Raw genomic sequence first — 10723 nt, forward strand, 5'->3', positions numbered from 1 at the left:
AGGCAAGTTGAGTTAATGTATCATGTGACTTGTCACGTGTCTTTGCTGAAACAATATTGCTGCTGCACAAAGAAAAAAAAATGCAATGTTTCAGTAAAAAAACATCTAAAAATAAAAACTGATTATCTACATTGCCTATAGAAAGTCTACACCCCCTTGAACTTTTTTCACATTTTGTTGCATCAGTGCCTCAGTTTCACGCATTTAAATGAGGATTTTTTTCCCCCACTTATGTACACACCATACTCCACACTGTTAAGGGGAAAAAAAGTTTTTATTGAGAAAAAAAATTATATATTAAAAATACAAAACTGAAAGATCACAGCACAGAGTCTTACTGAAAATCTTGGCTTAATAAAAATATAAAAAATGGTGTAATATTTATTAATTTACTTATTTTAACTATCAACATTATATTTATGTTCAAATGCCATGTTTAAATATTAATGTTGATAAAAAGTGGGGAAAAAAACAAAATTGGACATTTTTGAAAAACTGAATTTGCTATTCCCAAGAATGGAAAATCAGTAGCCCTAACTTTGTTTTTATCCGAAATACACACAAGACTGTAACTACTGAATGGCATTCTTTGTTTTGTAGTTAATTCACAAGGGTAAAATAAGGCTTCTTACTTCTGGGATATTTTTCAACTTTAATACAGTGTTACACATAATGGTTTTGATATGGTTTTGAAAATGAATGAGTATTTGAATGAATATCTAAATCTTGACCGAATATCCGAACATGAAATTTCCATGTTCATCCCAGAACTAATTGAAATGTAATACTCTTAGCCAGTATCACCAAAAAAGTTAAGAATCACTTACATTAACACCCTGAGGCTGCAAATGAAATGGTACTGGGGCTATTATATAATTGCAGAAGTACATTTAAAATTCAACTGAATGAATGAATGCTCTGTGACTCGGAACATTTTGAATACCTCTCAAATAAAGGTCACTATCCCTCACTCCTATTTAAATACACAAGTGATGGTACAAATCGAGGAAGAAACAATGTAGGTGGACTCCAAGTGCTTAATTTGACCAGCCGAGTGATTCTCTCTTATAATCCAATGTATACGATAGAATTACAGCTGTTTATGCTGGCTGTGCTTAGTAACACATTAAAAGTAAAATAAAAAAGGGAAGGATAGTTACATTTGTAGAAAACAAAGCACAATACGAACACTATATAATGTTTTATCTGTCAATTCAATCAATAGTAAACATTGTGAAGCTAACTTTCAGAAATGCAACCGAATTCCTCTTAGTGTATCATATGCATGATAACCAGGGATCCTATTCAGCTGCATTAAAAAAAAAAAAAAAAAAAAAAAAAAAAAAATCTCCGATAATAATTAAAATAGTTTAGTCCCTGTCATCCCCCCCCCCCCCCATCACGTTAGAAGATACAAACAATACTACTGAATAACAGTTAGCACATGAAGTATTTACTGAAACACTTTTCAAAGTTACAAGCTCACCAGTGCCATCAATCAATAATATAAACAAACTTCCCATTTTACTTTAAACATTACAAATACTTCTGTGTAGTAATAATACAAAACAAAAAATAGCATTCATATTAGTATATCTCTGAGTTAGTCTTTCTCATCTGGATGGCTACTGCCAAACTCCTTCAGCTGATCCATAGGGGTGATTTTTCAATTGTTTTCAGGCTCTTAAACAGCTTGTTCAGTAATAGCACTGCATGTCTGGATGCTGAAGTAAACTGCAAGCCCACTTAGCATGAATGTGACCGTGCGTCTCGTTCATCCTTGACCTCCGTACACCGGAAGCAGTTTTATTGAACAATTATGTTTGCATAAATGTAAAAGCAAAATTGCCTGTGTTCATTATAACACTTGTGGTTGATGGTTTATTGCAATCATACCTTAACTCCTGTTGCTGTTGTACACAATCCTGTACTTTTTAAATAACTGTACCCCCCCCCTCTCCTCCCAAATCAATTAACCCAACAACAGAACAGTACTGACACCATCTTACACATGGGTGTCAAGAGTACCCCCCTCAGTTGTCACTAAATGGCAGAAGCAGGGGGATTAAGTGAGTTTGACCTTGCTAGCACTAATATTACTACCATTGATAAACCCAACTGTAGTGTACCAAAAATTGATTAGCTCACTGAGATTATCAGTTAAACCGGAAGTAGATCAAGTTTAATATTGATTGCCGAATACTAAACCAGACCCTTTGTCACAAAAAGATCCACATTTCCATAACCAAATCTAGACATGTTTGCTCGTGTTGAATGGCTTTTGAATTCCTAGGAATCTTAAAGTAACAGTAAATACAGGAGTCATTTCAGAAGCAATTTGTGCAGGGATGGTTCGTAAGCATGGCAAATAATGATAAAATTAGAATCAACCACAGCGATCACATTGGATATTAAACAGGTAAACCCTCCTAACAGATTCTAATTGTTAAACACACTAGACTCTTTATGTAAACCATTTTGTTATTTGCACAATTTGTGGCAGAGGAAGACCTAGCAGCAGTTTTTAACACTAGTAAGAAACAGCTTGGTAGTCTGGAGTTAACATAGGGCTCTATAGCAAAGCTTTTACTCCGGAAGTATTTAAAGAATGTGTTTTAAAAGACAATTCCCATAAATTAGTGATGTTAAAAATACTGAGGTCATATTGACAATTTATATAGAGGCAACATTTTAGGGAAAACTCAAAGCTCTTCTAATCAAAATCATTGGTAATGAAGAATGCATTATCAGCCAGGGGGGTTTGCATCTTCCTTTCCAGATATAGATACCGTTAAACTGTTTAGCAGGCAGGAATATCAAGCAAAAGAGAACAGAACACATGAGTGAAAGTGGCCAATGATCATTTTGACAAACTCCTGGGGGAAAACTAACCTTTTAGCTGGGGGTCTGGGGACCGCTTAGGTAGAGTGACCAGGGTTTCAAAGCTCAAAACCGGGACACATTGTTAAATAACTGATAAGACTAATTAAACCTGTTAAATATATGCTATTTTAATGGTTATTTAAACAGTCATCCTCTCACTTTGTATTATCTTTTTTTTTTTGCTTTTAAGCAGCTTGCTAATTTCAATACACTCTGGGTATATATTTTGTGGCCAGTAACTAGCCATATTGTGTTACATATGTTTTGCCACTTTTATATTGACTTTATTAATACTACTGCTACTAATAACAGTAATAATAACAATAATAATAATCATGCAAAATACATTTACGTTTTGGCATTTTTCTTTTTCTTTAGTCACTGTGTCAAGCTCTATTTATTGATGTTTTTGCGGTTTAACCTGGTGGATTCGGATGCTTGTAACCTCTCGCTGCTCTGTCTTGGCTAAATCCTGCCAGAACTGAACAGCTACAGCATTACAATTGTAGATTCATACTGAATATAAACTAAATCAAGTTTAACAGGAGAAAATAAAATGTAAAAGGTCACAAAAAGGCAATTTTGACGGAATTCCATTTACAGACGGAAAACTTTCACCCATGAGAACATGTTTAAAACAGTTGCTTGAAAATCCCTGTGTATAGAAATCCAACACATTCCACCACGATCACACCGCTATTAACCTGTAACTAATACTTAGGTAATCGTCTTTGTTATTTAGCTTTTTTTTTTGGTAACTGGCCATCTTGTTTTGCAGAGGGACCATTTTCAGGTGCTGGCTTGTTGCCAAAGTTCCAGTCCACTGGATTCAGAAGCTGCATGGTCTTTTTGTGAGTCCACACTGGGTTTAATATAAAAGTAAGCAAGGCCAGTCCAGTGAAGAAGAGGACACGCACAGGCAGGACAATGTTTCCGCTGATTACATCCCAATGACACCAGCTGACCCACCACATGTGGTAGGTGAGCACCATGCGACAATGGAACATGTGGATCATTAGCCACTGGTTGGCCTTCCAGAAGACAGTTTTTGCCAAGCCAGCCTGACGATGACAAAAAAAAAAAAGACAAATTATAAACAATACCCAAAAGGGAAACATTACAATGACATTCTGCAAACCAAATGTTTGATTTGGTTGAAAATGACTTATTTAATACTAATTTTGTTATTTATGTTAACTCTAGAAGAAACCAAGGGCCTGATTTTCCAGATCTCAAACACAACAGGTATTTTCCTTCGAATAACATATTCATTGAAATTATGCATACTCTTTGGGCCCTTTTAAAGCAAGTGTAAATGCAATAGTAAGAAATAACTGTTACATGTAATGCAGGAGTAGCGAATTTGTTCTGAGAATGTTTGTTGCTATTTTTGAACCAATACAATTAGAAACTGACATGTTCATTGTGGAAGAATTTCCTTTTGCATTTGCTTCAAAATAAGAGTCCTTGGTCTTATATTACAGTATGTTTTCCCCTTTTTCGCTCAAGCAGCTTTATTTTTTTCAATTTAGTAGTCTCCAATTAGTTTTTTGTTATTTTCTCCCCAAATTGGTAGTGTCCAATTATTTTGTTCACCTCAGCTCACCGCTACCACCCCTGTGCTGACTCAGGAGGGGCAAAGACGAACACACGCTGTCTTCTGAAGCGTGTGCCGTTAGCCGCCTGCTTTTTTACACACTGCAGACTCACCATGCAGCCACCCAGAGCTACAGCATCAGAGGACAACGCAGCCCTAGGCAGCTTACAGGCAAGCCCGCAGGTGCCCGGCCAGACCACAGGGGTCATTGGTGCGCAGTGAGCCGAGGACACCCTGGCTGACCTAACCCTCCCACACCCCGGACGATGCTTGGTCAATTGTGAGCCGCCCCCCTGGGAGCTCCCGTCCTCGGTCGACAAAGGAATAGCCTGGACTCTAACTGGCAACGTCCAGACTATAGGGCGCATCCTGCACTCTACGCAAGTGCTTTTACTAGATGCACCACTCTGGAGCCCTTTAATCTAATCTCCATACTGCTTTATTGATGTATTTCATCAACTAGAACCAACCCCCCTTTTCTTGGTGATCTTCCAGTATTTATTTGGACTTAATATAACCACAAAAAAACATGTATCCAATATTTCTGCTACATAAGAAATAGTGAAAAAAGAACAGATTAAAATAATTTATATACCTTTAAAAGCATCCAGGAAACACAGGTAAAAGGAGTGCTCATCTCAAGTAACAGTGTCACCATAGGTAAATAGTGACCAATTGTGTCCCAAATCACTGCACCAGAAAATCCAGCAAAAGCAAAGAAATGATGAATCACCAAAGGCACGTCAAATGTTCTGAACACTAAATTGGATCCATGAAGAGCCACATTTTCAAAGAGAAAAAACCCTGTGGCTATGAGTAGGGTAAACCAAGACCAGTTCTGCTGTGTTGTTACTTTGTCAGCAGAGATCACTGGATCTACCAGCAATGCCCACAGGCCAGCTATTGCACTGTGGATCCCAAATGCTGCACGAGTAGCTGCAAGGTCCCAAAACACCTTCTCTTTTGCTGACAAGGAGTAGTACGTCTGAGAGAAGCAAACTGATACAACATGGCAGAGCAGAAACACTGCACAATAGAAAATAAATCCAGCAGCAATTACTTTGTAGCGCACATTCCAAGAAGAATAATCCACATCGAACATGCTGGGTGTAAGAGAGCTCTCATGGTTGGAACTCATTTTAGACTCTTGCTTTTTTTCCTACACAACACCAGATTATTCAACTACTTCAGGGATGCTACACAGATAGCAACTTCAGGGATGCTATACTGGAAGGCGCCTCAAGCCAGGTTCTCTATAGAGGTCTGTCTGCACCTGAAATTAAAATTTAATCATCATGAGAAAGCAATACAAAATTGGTTGATAAAAGCATGACTGATTTTTCCAGATGACAAAGTTCTGAAAGAACACAACATTTTTTTTTGTTCTGATATGCACTTTACAGTAGATGCAGAGCAAGAAATCTGCACAGACATTTACATCAAAACAGCAATTTTTTTTTTTTTTTTGCTGATACAGATTTGAAGTTTAACCTTTTGTAAACTAAAATAACCAGTTCTGGAGGCCCTGTATATTTTCTGCAGCTTAGGATTGCCACCACAATATTATTAAATAAAACAGACAGGTAGAACCAGGTAGAAGCTGGTTTGCCATTTAAATGTATAGTACGCCTACAAATAGATGAGGAGACTACCATAAAGTACCAATATTTTGCAAAGGGGGGGGGCGGTCATACCATACTGCCACCGGCCCTACGTCAGGGACCTATACCAAGCCATATTTTGGGGGCCACCTGCATACTCACTCTTCCACAACAACCAGGGTACTCAAGGTATGAGACTTGTTAAACTATTTATGCCTTTGTTGCCATGTACCATACGACAGAAATCACATGCGAGTGATAATTAAATCGCACTGTTGTTAATGATGTTTGAATGTAAATTGAAATTATCTGTGGGATCATAGAACACATATTGATCGTATATGGATCACAGACATAAAAAAAAGCTTCAGTCCCAGGCAGTAAATACAAAAACGTTAGCAAGGGCATGATATAGCAGGGTTCTCCCCAGGAATTCTGTACAGCCAGGCAGCAGAACATTATAGCCGAGAGCACTTTTAACAGAAAAATAAACTTGCCTGACCTTACCTTAAATATATAATACATCAAAAGAACTTGAATAACGCATTGTCTTTCATGGACTGTATCTGGTTGCTCTTTTTTATGTTCCACATTTTTCATTACTGTTTTTTGTTCTGGTAAATTACCGTGCTTGTTTAGGCACTCTACGATTTGACTGGGGAAAGATAACATAGGGTTATTTGAGTTAACAAAAAAAAAAAAAAAAACAGTAACCTTTTCACTTCCTTTTTAGCTTAATTATTGAGCTTATTGCTTCATTTAAATTGTTTTCTTTATGTTAAGTTTTCAGGGCATTTTGTTAATGCACGTCGATTTTTGTTTTTCGCTGTTCTACATTTTTTGAATGCAACTGTTCATTTTAACCATTTCTTTTTTTTTTTTACACAACAGTACTCGCACACGTTTGGTCACCATCATAACTGTTGCATGAAACCGGAGTGCAATAAACCAACACTTAAGCATTTGTATATCAGCTAACAAGTGTTCTGCTGACATCCCATACAACCTTTATACATGAACCCCCACTATCTCTCACAAGCACCTGGGTACGTATTTTTTTTATGATATCACAACAAAAGGAATACACATTTTGTGCATATGTATACCTATTATGTACTATATATTACCTTGCAGTACAATAATACGACAAAAAATGGACTGAATGATAATAATCTTAATATTTTTAATAAAGTAGCTGGCGCAAATATAGTATTAGGGGGTGGATTGCGCCAGATCGCCGGCTTATTTTGAAAACCCTGCATTCATTGTCACTTTTTGTTTTGAAAATAAATAGGCTTTTTTTTTTAGCAGTCATTTTAACATTTTAGTCTCTTAAAGTGCTTAACCAACAAAACCTGCCCCTTCAACTCTCTGCCTGATTAAATGTTGTGTCAAGACATAACATATGTGGTTCCAAGATTTTTTTTCATCCAGCAACACACAGGTGATCTCTTCTGTTAAAAGCACAATCAATTCTTATTGTTAAAGGCACAGTAGCATCTGCAAGATGGGTGGATCGGGTTTTTTCAGCCGAGCGGTGACAGCAACTTTGCTGGGCGGCCCGCCTGGCTGAAAAGACCTGGGGAGAACCCTGATATAGCATCCACTGGGGTTAATGGGTCAGTGGTTTTGTTAGTTTACCAGAAAGTCCAGCAGCTATTATACATTAAATAGCAGCAGAATTAATTTATATATATAATTATATTATATGTTTTTTTCTGTTCGTAAATCCCTTCTACAGACCAGTAGTAGCACTGCATTCAATATTGCAAAACAATCTATTTTAACAAAAAAGGAAACAACTTTTGACTGTCCTTTACTTCTTTTTTTTAAACTTCTGGTTAGTTATAAATGGGAGAGAAACGAATGCCATGGACTTAAACCCTTCTTGTCGGCTGCAGAAGGACAGCCTCTCGCATTATACACGTTCACCTTTACTTGCCTTTTTTTCTAAAATTACAACCTAATTAAAAAGGAAAGTTTAAAAATTGTTAAGAGGCACACTATGCACATTTGAGACAGGACAGGTTTTTAAATTGGCCCTAAAACTAAAATAAATAAATGTGTAAATGGAGCCTGATTCATAGCCTGCAGACTGATGCCTCTGATGTAGGACTAGGGACGGATCTTTCCCATGAGGTAGAGGGTGTGGGGCATTTGGTATTGTACATTAGCAGGAAGCTGCTTGTGTGAGAGACTCAGACCAGGTATGCATATTTAGCAGACACCTTTATCCAAGGCGACTTACAGAGACTAGGGTGTGTGAACTATGCATCAGCTGCAGAGTCACTTACAACTACGTCTCACCTGAAAGACGGAGCACAAGGAGGTGAAGTGACTTGCTCAGGGTCACACAATGAGTCAGTGGCTGAGGTGGGATTTGAACCAGGGACCTCCTGGTAACAAACCAGTTTCTTTAACCACTGGACCACACAGCCTCCTCGAGAATTAATGCCTAGCCATCATAAAAGAAAAAAAATGAACAAAAGCAAGTTTCTGTGCTCCTCTCTTCCTGCGTGTGTGGGCCCAGCCGCCTACATGCAGCTGGGGGCCCTATGCTATTGCATCATTTGCGTATAGGTTGATCCGGCCCTAGTACCCGGGTTGCCCCACCTCAGGATGTGGTTTGACACTTTGATCTGGGTTGAGCAAGATAAAATGCATGATAGGCGTTGGTAACTGGATGAAGTAACAAACAGCCACACCTGCGTGAAGGTTTCACTTTCGCAAGGAACATTTCTGTTTAGCCATATTTTTACTGATTGAAACAGACTGCAGCACGGATGAAGAAACATTTGCTCTTGTCAACATTTGGACTGGCGAAGCTTGGATGCGTCTGTAACAAGCTGCTTCTGGGGCACTGCGTATGTGCACTCAATTTCCACTTCTTCAAAAAGCAGGGTGAAATCACCTAGTCGGTGTTACGCAGATTTCTGTACCTCATAGAATTCTGTATCCCCGCATGACTCCATGGCTGTGCAGATGCAGTTTTTCAAAGCTGGACGTGGATGCGTGATATTCCTGTGACCGAATCCCTGTGTTCTCAAGCACTGCCATTGAATTCTGCTGCAGCTTGTAACAAATATTGAGAACAAGACCAAACTAATTCGGTAGCAAAATAAAACAGCACATTTAACACCACTGATTCTCTACAGTAGGCTCAGCCTCCTGCGTTGCTAAATACATAAAATGCTTGATTAAAAGTAACCTTATAAAACTTTCTTTTAAAACACATTTTAATCTTATTACATGTAAATACTGTTCAGAAACATCATGTGTTCACATATAGCGATCTTGATCTATGCAGGCGTCAAATCTAAGGGAATACAGAATTCTATGGGGATACAGATATCTGCGTAACACGGCTCGCATGACACCGAGTCACTTACGACCAGCGGTAAGGTCCGGACCCGAGCAGAGCATGCCAGTGTGTCACGCTTCACACATATATCTGGAGATATTGGTATTGACACTATTCGCTTAAGTGTATGAGTTAAATTACAGAGAATATCAGATGCTCTTATTTGGAGATCATATTTTCCAATGGTCATGAAACTTGGTAGTAAGAATACTAGCTTCATTTATTGATTAAATCCGATTCTGGGGATATTGGTAGCGTGTGTATGTCCGTTCATCCATCTGTCTGTATGTCGCACTACATTTTTTTCATACATCTACAGAATTGCTTATCTAACTATGAATAAATATTTCCTTGCTAATTAATATTCTATAATTGTATGCTGATTTATTTCACTGTCAACAACGTTTTCATCATACACGCAGCCCTACAGCAGTGGCGGGTGTAAGACGTCACTTTTGCAGATGCAGAATTTTTCCATTGTTCTAACAAAATGCACAGAAAGCAACGTTTTTTCCGAAGATAATTTAATAATTATCAATAAGAAAATAATCAAGGGCCGCTTTAATATTAATCACAATTAAACATTTACATAAGTCCGCATTTTTTTTAGTTTAATTTAAGTACTTATTTCGCGAAAAAGGCGAACTGGAGACATCATAGGTCAAGACAACTAGTGGCACGTAATGATATTTTCATTTGTTTTTAAGGTGCTCTAATTATATATATATATATATATATATATATATATATATATATATATACCAACACACACATAGTTTCCACACACATATACTTTTGCAATGGTTTCATATATCTTCTGTGCTACCAACAATGCATTACTTACTCTTTGGTCACTTGCTTTACGTCTGACATTCATATCACATACTGTAACACAACTCGCTAACAAACTTAACATTTATATTGTATAAGCACGCTCTCCAAACTTACCTCACTGCTCCCATTAAGTTCAGTACACAACTTCATTTCCGTTTTAAAAACATCACATGATGTCAATTTGGTCCATGCTGTTACTCGCTTCAGGAAATACAACCCACTTTATCTCCGAACTCGCACCCGATTGGTGGGTTACATTTGTTCGACGCATTCCTCTGGTCATTTTACCCAATGAGCAGTGAAAGGTTATGAATGTACCTCCCAGTTAGTCGTTTGCTAAAATGCAATTCCAACTTGTCTGGAATGGTGAAGGTTGAATTTACTGTAAGCAAATGCATCAGGATTAACTTCAAACTGACTTACCCCCTTTAAACTGTTAGAAATACA

General features: G+C 37.7%; 1 protein-coding gene across 4 annotated transcripts; it reads right to left on the reverse strand.

Annotated features, from left to right (window-relative positions):
* Positions 1–255: 255 nt before the first annotated feature.
* On the reverse strand, positions 256–10481 carry cln8 (CLN8 transmembrane ER and ERGIC protein). Of its 4 annotated transcripts, XM_059024254.1 has the most exons (4): positions 10391–10468; positions 9021–9153; positions 5076–5753; positions 256–3944 (listed from the first exon to the last, which is right to left on the reverse strand). In XM_059024254.1, exons 3-4 carry the CDS (start codon positions 5616–5618, stop codon positions 3618–3620), a joined length of 870 nt encoding a protein of 289 aa, XP_058880237.1. In that variant the 5' UTR covers positions 5619–5753; positions 9021–9153; positions 10391–10468; the 3' UTR covers positions 256–3617. The 4 variants fall into 4 exon arrangements, with proteins under 4 accessions (XP_058880237.1, XP_033860077.3, XP_058880238.1 ...); XM_034004186.3 differs by lacking the exon at positions 9021–9153 and having other exon boundaries at positions 10391–10481; XM_059024255.1 differs by lacking the exons at positions 9021–9153; positions 10391–10468 and adding an exon at positions 10287–10350.
* Positions 10482–10723: the final 242 nt, after the last annotated feature.

This window comes from Acipenser ruthenus, chromosome 5 (assembly GCF_902713425.1).
Source record: "Acipenser ruthenus chromosome 5, fAciRut3.2 maternal haplotype, whole genome shotgun sequence".
Taxonomy (NCBI): Eukaryota; Metazoa; Chordata; class Actinopteri; order Acipenseriformes; family Acipenseridae; genus Acipenser; species Acipenser ruthenus.

Coding starts and splice junctions, on each gene's coding strand:
- cln8 (XM_034004186.3), bottom strand. CDS start 5,618: ATGAGTTCCAACCATGAGAGCTCTCTTACACCCAGCATGTTCGATGTG. Junction 3,945..5,075: donor TTTCCTGGATGCTTTTAAAG/GTATATAAATTA, acceptor TGTCATCGTCAG/GCTGGCTTGGCAAAAACTGT.